The 16,223-nt window shown below is 44.5% G+C and overlaps 1 protein-coding gene across 3 annotated transcripts; it reads left to right on the forward strand.

Annotated features, from left to right (window-relative positions):
* The first annotated feature begins 413 nt into the window (after positions 1–413).
* On the forward strand, positions 414–13,617 carry agpat3 (1-acylglycerol-3-phosphate O-acyltransferase 3). 3 transcript variants are annotated; one of them, XM_028980769.1, is made up of 10 exons: positions 414–587; positions 5,986–6,048; positions 6,823–7,057; positions 8,547–8,716; positions 8,811–8,972; positions 9,342–9,495; positions 10,107–10,209; positions 10,404–10,479; positions 10,906–11,104; positions 11,231–13,617. In XM_028980769.1, the coding sequence occupies exons 3-10, from the start codon at positions 6,880–6,882 to the stop codon at positions 11,320–11,322; spliced, it is 1,134 nt and encodes a 377-aa protein (XP_028836602.1). In that variant the 5' UTR covers positions 414–587; positions 5,986–6,048; positions 6,823–6,879; the 3' UTR covers positions 11,323–13,617. The 3 variants fall into 3 exon arrangements, with proteins under 3 accessions (XP_028836602.1, XP_028836601.1, XP_028836603.1); XM_028980768.1 differs by lacking the exon at positions 414–587 and adding an exon at positions 3,338–3,806; XM_028980770.1 differs by lacking the exon at positions 414–587 and adding an exon at positions 4,958–5,121.
* The last annotated feature ends 2,606 nt before the right edge of the window (positions 13,618–16,223 follow it).

Consider the following 16,223-nt stretch of genomic DNA (forward strand, 5'->3'; position numbering starts at 1 on the left):
AATGGATGAGTCTCAACTAAATGTCCATATTATTTTTGTTTGTTGTTTTATATGGTTTACACAGTGATCAATTGAATTTGACTTACTTTGCCATTTTTACCACACGCTGCATGTTTTAAAAAATCGAATGACCGGTATAATAATTCAAGATGTACAACTTTAGACATGTATGTCTAAAGTTGTACATCTTGAATTATTACACCTGTCATTCGATCGGTGGCGGTTCATTAATAAACAGGCTTGAAAACGAACGTAGCTGTGAAGGTGCTGTGTTATATTCGGAGGTAGTAAAACGACGTGAATATGAACGGCGTGATATATTCCTCCGTGGCCCCGGCCTATATTCCGCGCGGTCACGACCCCCTGCAGAGCCGCGGCGGGCCGCCGGTCGCTGGTTTCCAGTCGAATAGAGTATTTAACCGGACAGGAAGTGCGCCGCCGCCGCCGCCGCCGCGCTCTCTGCAGTGATGGCGACCTGACGGACGGACAAAGAGCTGTCACCGCAGTCGAACGGCGCGGCCGGGACTGTCGCACTGGTGCGGAGGGCTTTTCGCGTGTCGGCGGGGACGGCGCGACTCGGGAAACGGGTAGGGCTGCGTGCCGCCTCGGGGTTCGTGCTGGGCGGCGGGCTAGCCGGGTTAGGTAGCGGCAGCCCGGCGATGGGGCTACGGCGGCTACGGCCGCCCGGACCCCCGGTTGTGAGCGTTGCGGAACGTCGTGGGTAGAAAATATATGTCTATAAAAAAAAAAAAAAAAAACCATGAATATATGCATGTGTGGAGCTTCCGCCGACCATGCGGTGGCCGCGGTGCGTCATATCGGCGTTTCGGGGCGCCCCCACTCGCAGGCTTGTCGCTAGAGGAGTGCCTGTCCGTACCGCAGTGGGCGAAGCTTCAGTTTTTTTTGTTTTTTTTGCCCCGCGGCGCCGAGCTGCAACAAACTGTCCGGCGTCGACGAACGGTGGCGAATAATGAATCTTGCGCGGTTTAAGTGGCGTTTTAATGAACGCCGAACTTGGATCCGCTGGAAGACGTGACACCACCGTGACGCTGGCGGGGTTGCCAGGTCTCGGGAGTCGCGCTCCGTGTAAGACGTACTCCGTGTGAGCCTGCGTGGACTCCCCTTCTTTGACTTCGCGCTTGGCCGTAGAGACGCTTCTTTCGGTGTGATTTACCAGCCTTGGTTTTTAGCAGCTTTGCTTCACAGACGAGTTAAAAAAAAGCCCGGCATGAGCAGACTTGGCAACGTCGTGTTTTTTATTTTTTTCTCCCTCCGGCCTGAGTTCACGTCATCATTGTACCATATCGAGGTTACTAAAGTTCAAACCTGGTAGTCCCTCTGCTCCTAAAGGGTCAAATTACACACACATATTATGTGTGTTTTGGACACCTGAGCAGTAACTGTAGATAATGCTGCTTTCTCCATTCGTATATTGCCTTACGAGGGACATGTTTATCCGTGGTTTTTGGTATATTATTGCTGCAGCGCCTGTTGGTGCCATAAAGCCGGCGACGCTTCCATGTGGGTGTGCATGTCTGTAACCCCTCGGTTGGAAACCTGCACCGGAACGCCAGCTGCATCGTCCGTATCTGCCATATGGCCTCCCGCCGCAAGCACGCCCCACTCCTCTCTAATCCACCGACATTTAAATCTGCCTCTCGGGCACCGCTCGGCGGCTTCCTACTGGTTGTTTCAACGTAATCCAGTTTTCGAGATGGATGTCTTCATGTCGTGTGTCTAGTAAGGCTGTGTGTAGGCCTTACACATGGCCTTCCTGATACACGCAGGTAGAATTATAGTAAAGGAACCAGATTCCAAGCCATGAAAACATGCTCATGTTGTGGATTCTCGTGACAAGAATTCATGCAATTTTTCCTAAAAGGTGATTTTTTTTTATTATTATTTTAAGATGAGAAACTTTAATCAAACGTTTCACCAATACATCATTGTTATTTTTTGTTATATTATTGTTATTCAAACCCCTTTTGAACTTGGTAGCCCTGTCTCTTGCTTCAGTCACAGAACGGAGCTTTGGTGTAACTCCGCCTGTTTTATATACATTTCTTCCATTTAAGCTCATAATAAACATTTCCAAATGTACCACGAACAGTGGGCATGACCGCACCTTTTTGTGTTGCTGCTTAAATAAGTTGTACAAAAGACCTTGCTAATAAGTCTGTGAATGTAGTAAAGCGGGGGAGGCTGCCTATCAGAGGGCCGTAATGGTAATGAACTTGAAGGACCTTGTATCCTGACCCTGACTAATAAAACGCTCAATTTCTGTTGCCTCTGCTGGATAAACACCCGCTGCTTTTAGCATGCCGAGGGGAGCAGCTAACAGACCTCAACACCAATTTCCCAGTCCCCCTTTGTTTTCTGGATATTCTGTGATTGACTGAAAGCATTGATGGGGTCAGAACTCCATTTTGTATGCTTCCTTTGGTGTGCACATAAGCAGTAGGCTTTCTGTTATGGCCCCAGGTTGCCTGATCCTTTTATTGGACTAATGCCTCCCTGTTGTGTCTTCACACGCCCTGCGCCCTGTCCGGGTTCCGTTGTCACAATGCCTTTGTTTGAGCAGGATCATGATTCTCGCTGCCACGTACTGGATTCAATGCTTGTTATTACATTTACATTTTTAGCATTTATCAGACGCCCTTATCCAGAGCGACTTAGAATCAGTAGTTACAGGGACAGTCCCCCCCCCTGGAGCCATTTAGGGTTAAGTGTCTTGCTCAGGGACACAATGGTAGTAAGTGGGATTTGAACCTGGGTCTTCTGGTTCATAGGCGAGTGTGTTACCCACTAGGCTATTACTACCCTTATTAAGACTTTACTGTATGGGAAGCTCCTTGTGCTCTTAGCCACGTTTGCTGCAGTTGCATTCTAATTTTGAGATGTTGAGCCTGGGTGAGAAGTTGCGTCTGGGGCATCTGCGCCTTTGATTTTAGCACCCAAACACCAGCAGGGGCTGATTTGACCTTGAAATGCCAGAGGAAGGACCCAGTCGCATCCTGGAAGGAAGACGGTGTCTGCCCTGGCGGATGGGTGGGGAGGGTTTACACGTTGACTGTTCCACATTGTCAGTGACCCTTGAAATATGAGACCCGACATTAAGTGGATTCTATTGGAATCACCCGAACAGCACCTCCTGGCGGCAAAGCCAACAACGGCAGCTAGGTGCTCTTCTGCTGGTGGCAAGTCCCGCCTCCTCCACCCAAGTCCAGGGTTGATGCAAATTGGATGTGACTTATTCAGGGTGCAGCTAGAGCACTAATAAGAGCTAATCTGATCTGTGGGAGATTAGTGTTGAGGAGGGCAGGCGGGATACTGATAACATCTCACCCCGTTTCCAGGAGAGGCTTCTCTGTCTGGTCCATGCTGCTGAAGACGCGTAGCAGGCATCACTAAATAGTTCAGCGGACCTACTGTCTTTGCGTTCTGCGTCGCATTGCCAAAGGACGCGATCTCATCAGTCTTCTGCTGGGCTGCTATCTGAAGATCCAGGACCAGGTCCCTCTGTTGTGCTGACTGGGCAGTTTTGGATTCTGGCGCCGCCTCCTGTGCCGTCTTTCTTATTCTTAATGTCATCATAATCTCTTTCTCATTCTGGGATTAGCATTAGCATGGCTCTCTAGTTGGGTCAGGCTACACGAACAATACTTGTTCGTTTTTTTTTTTGGTCTGTTTCGTGTGTGGAAACCGTACAAAAACACGGTAAAGATGTTGAACCAGGGGGCGGTCATGATTTTTACTGGGATTTGCGGAGCGTTGGTGGTCATGGCAGTGGCCTACTACGCGTACTGGTAAGTGTTTATCCTAGTCTGTAGGAAGCTGGGAGGATTTTTGCCGTAGTAGTGGCCCTTTTTAGAGGTTATCATATCGCATATCTATTGTATGTATTGTATGTTAGGGCTTGTTTGCGCAGGGTTATTTATTTCACGCAGGTTTTGTGCCCTGGTGGCAGGTAGCTGTTGGCTGTCATCTAATCTCTTTGTTCTATCCAAAGCTTCCATACAGATGGTTGGAGAACATCAGTCTTTATGTGTTCCTGCTGGTCTACCAAAACCAGCACCGCACATAATAAGGTCACTTATAAGGAAGCATTATAAAAAGATCTAACATCCCCTCCTTGCCATATAATCCCAATAAGCATGCTTACATGCTGTTTCCAGTTGGCGGAATAGGTTTTGTGGGAACCCAACGATGAAATAAAAGCAGACATGTTAACATGTTATAAAATGAGACACTGTGTGTGTGTGTGGGTGAGGGTGAGGGTGAGCTGTCAGCTCTTTGTTGCTCTTTGCTCATCAGAATGTAAGTATTGCCACCTAGAGCAGAGACCCTTGGACTTTGGGCGTGACAGCCTGGCATTGTCATCATCTGCGTCCATACACATTTAAACAAAAATCTATATCTCGTCCATAAGCGTGTGATCTTTTGACTCATTTTTATCTGACATGACACATAGTTAAGGAGCAGGGATCCGGATGGTCGAACCTTGTACATGCTCTTCTGCTTTTACCCTGAGACTTGGTTTGCCGTCAATACAGACCTCAATATTGGAGGAAAGTGCTAATTGCTTCAGATTTTGTTGCCGTTGCATCAGTCAGCACAAATCGGAAAAGCATATTTCCCGTTCGGAACCACTTGCATGTTCTTTGCTGTACCATCAGTTTTGCGCATGGTGGCGCAGAATGTGAGGACTGCTGCGACGGCAGAATTGCTCAATGGTTGTAATTAAACGTTCACGTGGCTGACGTCTGCGTGTGTGTTGTGAGCGAGCCTGATCGTGGAGGGGGGGGGGTTACTGGGAAGGCTCTTGCTCGGATTTCCAGTTCACCGGGTCTGTGCGGGGAAGCAGCCATTCGTCCGAACACATCAGGTGATCCTTCCAGCACCCCCCCCCTCCCCCCCCCACCCACCGATCGCTCACGTTCTCCTACTGCCTGGCAGGCCGTCTGCAGTCTGCAGCGGCTTCCCCTCTCTCTAGTCATTAGGCTGTGCTCCAGAGGTTACTAGAGTTTATAGAGTACAGAAAGTTTGTTTTTCTTTTCTGCCTGTCTTCCGTTCAAAAGCAAGTCCAGAGGCATTAGTTTGCAGGAGTGCTCTCAGTGGAAGGTCAGTGTGTTTTTTCTGTTGCTTTGTGCGTGGGTACAAGGCACCGGGCTTGATGTTGTGCGCCGTTGTTCTCAGTGAAGGTTTTTGTGGTTGCCTGGGTTTCGGCGTGTGCTCTTCGGGGGTGTCGAGTTGGCACTTTGTACAAATCGCATGCAAAGAAGCTCCAATGCGTTTAGTCTTCAGCTGTACGAAAGAAATGCATGTCCTCTGCGCTCTGCTGAATAGGTGACCCTGTCTGGACGTGCAAGGTGACAACGAGAGTGTGAAACATGGCTGCACAAAATGTTGCTAGGCGTACAGGACTTAGAATCGACCATTTTCAGGACGTTTGAAGCTTTCCCGTATTTTTGGAAGCCACTGAATTCTATTTTGTAATGTGTGAAACTTGAATTTAATCGTTACTATCTGAGTGTTTAGCGGATAGCTGGATGGACCATGTGCACGAGGTATTCCTCTCTGTACGAGTCTACTGGCAGGCATGGAGGGAGGAGCTTCTGAAAGCCTGCCAATTGGGTGAAAGGTTGTGTGTGTGGTTTAGCAGGGTTTGGGGTTACATTTGAGCCAATGAATGATTTTGTGCTGCTAAACTGACTGATCTCAATGCACAGTTCGATGTCAGTATTTTTGTAATATCTCACACGAAGATCAGTGGCCATGCGCTGTTATTCTGCAAATGTATTCTGCATTATTTTAGATGCTGCTTTTTTTTTGTGGTTCTGTCTTCTTTGTAATATTTTATCATGTTATCGATATACGCTATGATCTAGATTTATTGTAAGGTCTCTATATGGTATAACCGTTTGCTGATACAGTTTCGATGAATTTGCCCATGTTTTTGTTTTTCCGTTTCACTTTTTATTACAGGTCTGTGATACTCAGCGAGGGCCCGTGTAAAAGAGGACTGTAAAAAAGGAAAAACCCACCGTGGTAAGAAATTATAGAACGAATACCTTTTTATATTGTTTTATTCACATTCCTGCTCACATTCTTAATTGTTCAATTTTTTTTTCTTTCTGTTCTACAACTGTGGAGCTAACTATCTTACAAATCCCTAGGGGCATGTACAGTAGAAATAAGGCTTGGGAAAATTAGGCTGGCCAGCAAGTTGAATTAGACGTACTCAAGCGTGGACAAAATGTGGTGTTCTCAACATGATGTATATGAAATTAATCAGGGCCTCTGCTCTTATTATATAATAATGTCAGACAGGTTCCTAACATTGTAATTTGCCTCATCTAAGCATGACTTAAGACTGAACAGCGGCAGGATTTAAGCTGGATGCTCATCATCCTTATCCTCATTTGCATTTGCTGGCATAAGCCTTTAGGCCTGGGTATATCAAAGTTTAGATCAATTTAATTTAACATCTTTAGTACATGAAGTGCATGCGTCAGATCCTTTTTTTAAATAAATAATTGTAAAAAATCCTATAGATGTGGGTTAATTGACCGAATTGTGACTCTTTTTACGTATTCTTATATAAAGTCTAAGATAAGTGTAACTTGACCACGAAATCATTTCACCCACATTCTCAGACATGTTTCATTAACCCAGCAAAAAAAAAATGCAATTTCGCGTTTGACCTTAAGGTCCCTTATTGGTGCAATGTGTCTGATTTCATGGCCTTTTACCTAGTTCTGCACAGGGAGTGAATCCTCTGTGGACATTCAGATTTTTGTCCCTGCTTTGCTGCCCGTCCAGGTCAGTCACAGACAGCGAGGGGGGGGGGGCCGTGTCAGCTCCTGCGGCTCCTGAGCGATGGGTCTGCTCGCGTACCTGAAGAGCCAGTTCATCCTGCAGCTGCTCGTCGGCTTTGTGTTTGTTGTGAGCGGCCTGATCATCAACTTCATCCAACTCTGCACCTGTGTCCTTTGGCCCGTAAACAAGCAGCTTTACCGCCGGATCAACTGCAGACTGTCCTACTCTCTGTGGAGTCGTGAGTGTCCCCGTCCACTTGCTTATTTTATATGCGATATGATATTTAGTGCTTGTGCACCCTATCTTTCAGTATTTGGTAGTGCTTACGATCCTGAGAGAGATTTTCTCTAATTCTCTCTCTGCAGTGATTAACAAGACCGGGGAGAACTTGTGAAGCTTCTTAAGTCTAGGGACTTAGTGGGCCATTGCCTTGATTTCACTGCATTGCTGCAAACATTTCCTTGTTGAATCTGTATCAATGGAAAGCTGATTTTAGGAGAAAGAGCTAAAATACTCTGGTATTAAATTGAATTTATGATTCCGTTCATGAACCAATCACACGTTCAGTGTGGGTGATGCGCTGTTCAAAAATTCAGATGCTTGTCTCCGCACATGCATGTTGCTTATCACGATTCTAAACACTGTAAATGTGTGTGAACGCTGCCTTGCAAATTACGGCCATGGTTTGTGCTTAATCATTTTATGATCCTTTTCTGTGTTGCCATTCCGAATCATTTTTAAATGAGTTATTAAATTTATGAGTGAATACAAAATGATTTTACCTGTCTTACCTAGCACCTTCACCGGGGTACAAATACTAACCAGCAAGGAACAAACCATTTATTCCTCTTTTGGTTTCATTTATAGTATTCCTCATTTTTGGTGAAACAAACGTTTCCAAAGGTTAAGAAATTTCACAGAGATGCATAAATACTTTTTTTTTTTTTTTTTCAGAATTGGTTTTATTTTCATTTCTATTTACAGCATTTATCAGACGCCCTTATCCAGATCGACTTACAATCAGTGGTTACAGGGACAGTGGAGACCCTCAGGGTTAAGTGTCTTGCTCAGTGGCACAATGGTAGTAAGTGGGGTTTAAACCTGTGTTCATAGGCGATTGTGTTACCACCCTGATAGTGGCCTATTTAAAAACTTTTTCCCAGTTTTAAAACATTATATTTAGCCCCAGCCCTCTTCTCTGAAATTGGATGATTGTGCACTTCTTAGGCACTACTTCTCTAAATGCTGAAACAGTTGGTCAAATCAGAACTCAGACTGCACTGATCTCAGTACAATTTTGCCTTTTTTGTCCCTTTTTTGTTACATATGCAATGTTGAAGAGGCAGTGGTGTGCTGGGTGCACTTTGCTCTAAGAGATAAGGGAACCTGTGGACCTGTCCTTACACATTGTGTACATACAGAGGAGTACGGATAGTGGCATTAATCAGATATCAATTACAGTGTAATGTTATTACTGGACTGAAAGTCATTGGGCTAATATTGTAACAGAGCTGACCATGATTGATGTGACTTAATAACATTATTGAATTTTTAAAATGGTCTGACACTGCTAGGAAGCAGATGCGTTTTATGGCTCTTGTTAACAATGACATAAACTGTGCCGCAGGGTCGATGGGTGCAATTCGTACCCTGACATTCTGCTCCGATGATTAATTTCTGTTTTTTTTTTTTTTTTTTTTTCCTTTTCTTTTAATGGCTCTGATCAGAACTGGTAATGCTGTTGGAATGGTGGTCCGGCACAGAATGCACACTCTATACTGACCAGGCCACGGTGGACCAATTCGGCAAGGAGCATGTCATCATCATCCTCAACCACAACTTTGAAATTGACTTCCTCTGTGGATGGACCATGTGTGAACGCTTTGGAGTTCTTGGGGTCAGTATGTTCGTCTGATGTATTTATCCTACAAATTTCTGTTTGCTTAATTAAAAAAAATAAATCAATAAATATTATTATATTATTACACCAGAGCTCCAAAGTTCTAGCCAAACAAGAACTGAAAAAGGTGCCCCTGATTGGCTGGACCTGGTATTTCCTAGAGATCGTCTTCTGTAAGAGGAAGTGGGAAGAAGACCGGGACATGGTGTTTGCAGGGCTGGAGAGACTAAAAGATTACCCTGAGTTTATGTGGGTAAGTGATTAGATCAAATTACTGTAGATTATCCCTCTCAGAGTTTGGATGTTATTTGTTGGCATCGGAGGCAGTTCTCAAGTTTTTATTTTTATTCTTCCACAAGCACATTTTATTCAATTAAACAGACTTCCTTGGGGAATTTAGATCTCAGATTTGGATTGAAGGGCCAGGTTTGCTCTACCCTATTTCATTTGTTAGAAAGTGGGTCCTCTGGCCAGTCTGCCAGGCTCTGAGGTATTGGGCAGCTTGAGATGGGATTCCTTATGAGTGAATTTTCCACTGGCCAGTGTGAGGAAGGAGATTAGTGCATTATGGGATTAGAGTGACGCTAATGGCCTGTGTGGGTGTCCCCTTCTCTGCCTGCAGTTCCTCCTGTACTGCGAGGGCACGCGCTTCACAGAGAAGAAACACCAGATCAGCATGCAGGTAGCTGAGGGCAAAGGGCTGCCAAAACTCAAATATCATCTGCTGCCCCGAACCAAGGGCTTCACCACTACAATGCAGTGTCTGAAGGGGACGGGTGAGGCACGGACTGAAGTCCCTCAATCACACACATTGTTTTAAGATGTTATTAGATAAAACAGAGGAGTTTGTTTTCTTGTCAAGTCTGTGGATTACATGCGGATTACCTCTGCCCCCCACCAGTTCACGGCTGTAAGGAGCCTTTTTCATAGGGTGATTTGAAAGGTCATCTCAAAAACCTACACTCACCTCCATGGATAATATTCTTTAGCCTTTACACTTTTTGGTCTTATAAAAGCTATTTATAATAGTCTGATAAACTAGGCCATCTCTCACAGAAGGAATTGTTTCTAAGTTCATATAGCTGCTGGTGTGTTCACACTGCAGGAACTACGAATGTAGTTATATTGTGATCCTCTGCACTAGGACTTAGCGGTGAAGTGAGTGTATTTTAAAAAAAGCTGTGTCTCGAAACAGTTCATACATACATATATTGTGTAATGACTGTCATAAATCACATTGCTGCACCTACTGGTATTGTGATGGTAATATCAGAAAATACCCCTAGGGGGAGCATCCCTGGTGGCAAGTTGCTAAAGATGTGTTCAGTCCAAAATCATTTAATGAAGCTGTTTTGTACAAACCCTGCCACTTTCTTCTCGATTCCAGTCACTGCTGTTTATGATGTCACACTGAACTTCAAAGACAAGAAGATTCCAACTCTGCTGGGGATTGTTAATGGAACCAAGTATAAAGCAGACATGTCTGTAAGGTGAGTCCCCCTTTCCCCCCTCCTCTCCTTCCCCTGCTCTCCCGTTATATATTAAGGGTGTGGATTAGTTTCCCTTCCAGCTTTGGTTAGTTAGAATTTGGTTGATGATGCATGCTGCTGAAATGGACTGGGATGGGATGAGCTGCTTTAGAGGTGATGTTTCCTGTAGTAACTGCACTGTTTTCCTTCTGCAGGAGATTTTCTGTAAAAGACATCCCGGATGATGAGAAGGCTTGTGCTGACTGGCTTCACAAGCTTTATCAGGAGAAGGTCTGGCACAATTTATATACTCTGTTTAACTTAATGCAAGGTTCACTCTAATGCAAACATTAATGTTTAAAGGCCTTATTTGCTTTATGGTGGTATTACAGCTTGTGGCTTGAGTTAAAGTACTATTTCAACTGAAAAGTCAAGATGTTTGGGTTTGATGTTACTATTCAAGATTAATCTTGTAATGCATTAAAAATGATCTCTAATTGAATGGACACTCAGCAGAGTTAACTTTTTATTTGTATATCTTTATAAATTTTATATATAAGACTAGAACATTGCAAGCTTCAGCATGAGTTAACTGCAGATATAGCCTGAGATTTGAAAGTGCTGACAGAGCTAATTCTGTAATGTAAAGTGTACGTCTGAAAGGTACAGTTCCAGTTGAATTTAGACCGTGTCCTTGTCTCTTCTCGATCGCTGCAGGATGCGCTACAGGAGCACTATGAGAAAGAAGGCTGTTTTCCCGGCCCCACTGTGAAGCCCCGACGGCGACCCTGGACTCTGCTCAACTTCCTGTTCTGGGCTACGCTGCTGCTCTCCCCCCTCATCAAGTTTGCCTGCGGTGTCTTCGTCAGCGGCTCCCCCCTACTCATCATTGGCTTCATGCTCTTCCTTATAATTGGTCAGCCGCTAACACACACACACACACACACACACACACACACACACACACAATTTAGACCCGCTGTTCGCTACTGCTGAGTCCTGTAATAATAACAATGTGTGCATGGTGTGTCTGTGTCTGCAGCTTCGGTGGCGGTACGTCGACTCATTGGCGTGACGGAGGTGAAGAAAACTGGTTCTAGTTATGGGAATCAGGAGGCCAAGAAGGAGAATTAGAACTTTTTTTTTTTTTTTTTCCCTCTTTTCTTTTTCTCCACCACCCTGTGAAATGGTCACACTTTGCTCACTCTGTGGTCACTGCTTGGCCTCTTTTGTGTGGTCACTCAGTAACCCCACCCTTAAAACCAACAAACAAAAAAAATTGAAAGAGCAAGGAAGCACGTTGTGTTTTGATGGAAAATATGGAAAATAGTGAGTTTACTTTAGAATAATAAATTATAATGGTAATGATTGTTAAAATGAATAAATAAAGAAAAGAACAGAAGGAAAACTTTTTTTTTTGGAATAGATCATGTCTCCATGTGACGATACGGAGAGAGTGGAGTGGAACAAGCTATTGCTGAACAGAGAAACAGGATGATGCAGGACATTTCACGTCTTCTCATCCTGATCAAAGCCTTTCTCATCAGCCCAGTTCATGGCCATGTTGTCACAACGTCCACCCTACTGTCACTCTTTCCACACTTTCATGAAGAGCAGGTTGACAAGGTACCCCTATTGTTAGATCAACCACACTCCAGGCCCTCCTACTGCCCCATCATCCAATCCTGTGCCCTGCTCTGCATCATGTGACTCGCCAACAGATCAAGAGGTTTTGCACTTCATTTCTAATATTCTAGTGGACTTGACTCCTTGTAGCCGCTCGCATCAGACGAGAAGAGACATTCCCAGACTGCGGCTGGTCACTTCATGACCTGAGGATAATCTGGGACACCATGGCACCACTGACCCAGGAGAAGACCAGCTGTGTTCATGCCGAGCATAGTGTCCGTGGGTTGGGGGTCCTTGTGGACCTTGAATAGGGTTTTAAAAAAAAAAAAAATTGCTGACAGTTTGAATGCTATGGCTTGTTGCCAGTGAATATTACATATGCGGTGCAACATTTCCATCAAACAGATGCTTGTCTGGCTCTGCCCCCCCTGCCCATATTTATTTATTTTTTTTATTCCAGTTCTCGCACATCCTCCCTTAACTCTCCTTCATTCCCCTTTTGTCTGCTATTCCTGCACCACCACCTTTGCTCTGATTGAGTGGCCGTGTGGTAGAACCCGGTCACAGGGTAGGCAGCTACACTCTCATGTTCCTTAGGCCATATTGAAGCGTTTCCCATAAAAGCAGGAGTCTGTCCCATTTCCCTCACAAACAAAACAACTGATGTTGTTCGAGTGATGACCGGAAAGCCTGTCATGGGCTTTTACTGATATTGTTTTACTTGAAGTACGACGCCCAGGTCTGGCTAGAACATGAACCAGCGTCTGTGGACTATAATTTGAGGTCACTTGTGCACTTTCAGTCATGTGGATGAGTTTAAAGTCGAATGAAGTATGCAGTACAAGTTATTAAGACTGACTATAATAAAATCGGTGAAGAGCGACTACATCTCCTCGAAAATACACAAATCGCACCTGTACAAATAACCACAATGTCTGTCGGAGGAAATGCTGCTGTATCGCACCCTGACAACACAGTGGCAAATTAGTTTTTCACGGCCAAGCACGACTTTCCAGGCTGACATTTGTCAGCATAGGGGTGTGATTTGCTTCTAGTCTAATTTTATCAGCACACAAGCAGGTAGAGGACTGTTTCTGGTGACCCCCTGGGTCTTTTCAACCTGAATCCAGTTGGTGCGAAGCCACAGTGAGAATGTACCAAGGTTGACTCTTTTTTTTTTCATTTCTTCTGTTGGTTCCTTGTCACTTTGTCACTGTTCAGTGGTTTTCCTATTTATTTGATTTGTGTTCAGTCCCTGCCTCTTCTCAACTGATTTCCCCCAGTCATGACATATCACCACTGTTTGTTTATGTGATATCATTCCAGGTATCCCATTCTCTTTTTATATGGTGTTTAGATTTTGTAGCCTTGAGGATTTAAAACAAAAAAGGACAGAATAATGCAAGCCTTAACAGTTTGTGCAGCTTCATGGATTGGTGTGCGCTTTGTAGTTGACCTGCCACATTTCACACTGTAACAAAAGCTCAAAAATGATCAGCAAGCGGCTAAAAGGATTTAGGTAATGCATGCTGGGACCTGCATAAATCAGCCTCTGGTCAGAGGGACAAAATATTGACAAAGAAATATTTCTTTCTTGCATTAATTTGGATGGGGAAGAAGTGACAAGCTGCAAAAACAAAATAAATATTGCTAACATTAACTGGGTTAACAAAGAGCTACTGTCCAAAAAGAAAAAGTATCTTGCATTGAACACTGGCATTTCAGTTTACTGTAAACCCCGTGTGTCTGTTTGGGAAGATTTAAAAAAAAAAAAGTGTATATTAAAAATGATTAGAAATAGTGGAAAACACTGAGATTTTCATTTTTTGTATTACCTTCTAAAACAATTAAAGGACTGAGATAAAAAAAAAAAATTATGCAGTGTTTTGTATATAGTTGGTCAAAATTATGATTGTCCTTAACTTTGACTTTTAACACTTATTTATAATTTTTTATTATTAAAATTCTTATTATGGCTTGACCTTGAGCCATTTTCCTTTGGGTGATGTTCAACACTGCATTAAATCTGTCAGCAGAAACACAATCAGACCATTCATCTTCCAGCCTTAGTGGTACCATCCACGTGGGTGCGGTCATCACCTCCAAGATCCTGACTGTACATCAACCCAGGAATGATCTGGGGTGGACACACAGCTACAGTGTTGTAAAAACAGACCGGCTTTATCTCCGGTAAGCATGTGACAATCAGTTGTGTGAGGCTTGCAGCAGCAAATCATGGGTCACTCTGCCACTTAAAACTCTTTTAAGTGACTAAATGTGACAGCCACGATACCATCGGTATGAGTTCTGCCGCATAGTTTTGTGCGGTGGATCAGCAGCGAGCTAAACATCCATCTGACCACATTACATTATTACAACCACGTCTCTTGTTTACAGATAACGATAATTGTGCAAATATGCATCAACATGTGAGTTAAAGCTTGTTTACGCTCAGAAATCGTACTTCTATAGTAAACTTTACGTTTACGTTTTCTTTCAAATATTTATTATTACTAATACTAATACATGTTTTTAAAATCATTTGACTGACCAGTGAGAACTGAAGGGGCAGAACACCCCAAACAACGTAAACAACTTTTACTTCAACTGAACAAATGTTCTGGGGGCTGGGCTGAATTTGTATTAGCCGCCGAGAGGCGGAACTCAAACCGTGGTGATGATCAGCTGAAAGAAAAAATGGGCACAATTGGCTACAATTTTTCTGGGTCACAACAAGCACATCTTTCACTTTACTCCCTCCATTTTAAAAGTTACTTTTATTTTCGTGATTTTAAAAATATAGCAACCTTGTTTACAAAAATAAAACAACTGTCTGATAATATAAATGAAGAGTAAATTTGTGTTATTTAGTGGGTTATTTTCCATAGCCGCCGTGCCATTTGGTTTTGTTTGCAGGTTATAAAATCTGCCCAGTCAGCAAACCCCACACCAAGCGGTAACAAGCCGTGAGCATTACGCTTATTTTTAGGAAAAGTAGCAACAAAAAAAAAAGTAGCTGGTTCATGAAATTTGGTCAGTATGTTCCATAGGATGTGCTTATAAGGAATTTTTGATTTGTTGAAAAGTTTGTTGCCCGTGACATTTCAAATGCAGGGTACAAGCTGTGATTTTGGAGCAACCAGTTTTTTGGATCCTGTGGGAATACAACTGAACCTACATACCCAAAACCTGGTCACCATGTGTCTCAATCTGGCAATCTGAACAAATTTTCAACTCACATCCATTATGCAAAAATACATCATATGTGTCTTCTGGCTGGTCAACCCACATGAGCAGAGGACGCCAGATGGTGCTGAATTGGTGAAATACAGTAACATCACAAGGCCTTGCACCACGTGTGCTCCTCTGGCGTGACACAGTGAAGAAGTGAAACCAGCCGCGCCGTGGGCCCTGATTGACCTCATCGCAGCGTGGCCCACGCAGCTCGGAGCGCCTCGATCGACAGAACCGGCTTAGAGCAATTAGGCCCAATCAAGGAGGACGGCAGATTAGGCGGCGCATCCACCTGCATCCGGGTTCCTGCTCGTCGGGTTCCTGCTGGCGGGTACCATGCAAGCGTGGCACCGCTCGCATGTGCGGCAGACGGAGGCGCTGCGGCTCCTGCGCGGCGTCCTGACGCAGCGGCGTGACCGCGCTGGGCGTGGCCGCTGCGCGTCCGCCGACCGTTCGGACGGACGGGAGGTCCGGACGGGCCGGACCATCGCGGAGCGGGCCCGACACAGCTGGCTGAGCCGCATGGTCGAGGCTCTCTCGCGGATCATCTCGGTCGAGGAGGACTTCAGGATGTCCGCGCGTCCTAAGGTGGAGCTTCAAAAGACAAGAATGAACAAAAAAGTCAAACTTCAGTATCTGGACCAAAAAAAAAAGGAGAATGGCCGCTCTGAATTAGTCTGAAATGCCTTGGTCTTGTTTTTCTTTTTTGACAGGACAGTACTGACCTGATGAACATTTGCCTGCGGATGTCTGCTGGTCATCCCTCCACCTGTCGGACCGACCGAGACCTGAGGGAGCTGCAGGAGAGCCTGAGGAGCATCGTCCATCACCTCCTGGCCTGTATCGGTGAGGTGGACGGCCTCTCCACCTCCAGCGCAGTAGAAAGGCTCCAGGAGATCTGTGTCACTCTGCCGGACGTGTGAAGACTGAGGACGTTTGTAGTGACCCTTTGTTTCTAGGTCAGAGGCAAGAGGTCAGATGATGTGTTCTAGATGCTGCTAGTGGTGACTTTCCTTCAAGGTCAAATGTCATTCCACTTGTCCGTTTTTTTAGACTGTAATTGTAAACCTTCTGTTTAGTTTTTAAATGTTTTTAAATGCTGTAATTTATTTTTGTTTTGTGTGGCTTTTAATATCCAACCCTGATCTGTAGTTAAACTGCCACACCCTTTT

The sequence above is a fragment of the Denticeps clupeoides genome, chromosome 5, assembly GCF_900700375.1.
Source record: "Denticeps clupeoides chromosome 5, fDenClu1.1, whole genome shotgun sequence".
NCBI classification, from domain to species: Eukaryota; Metazoa; Chordata; class Actinopteri; order Clupeiformes; family Denticipitidae; genus Denticeps; species Denticeps clupeoides.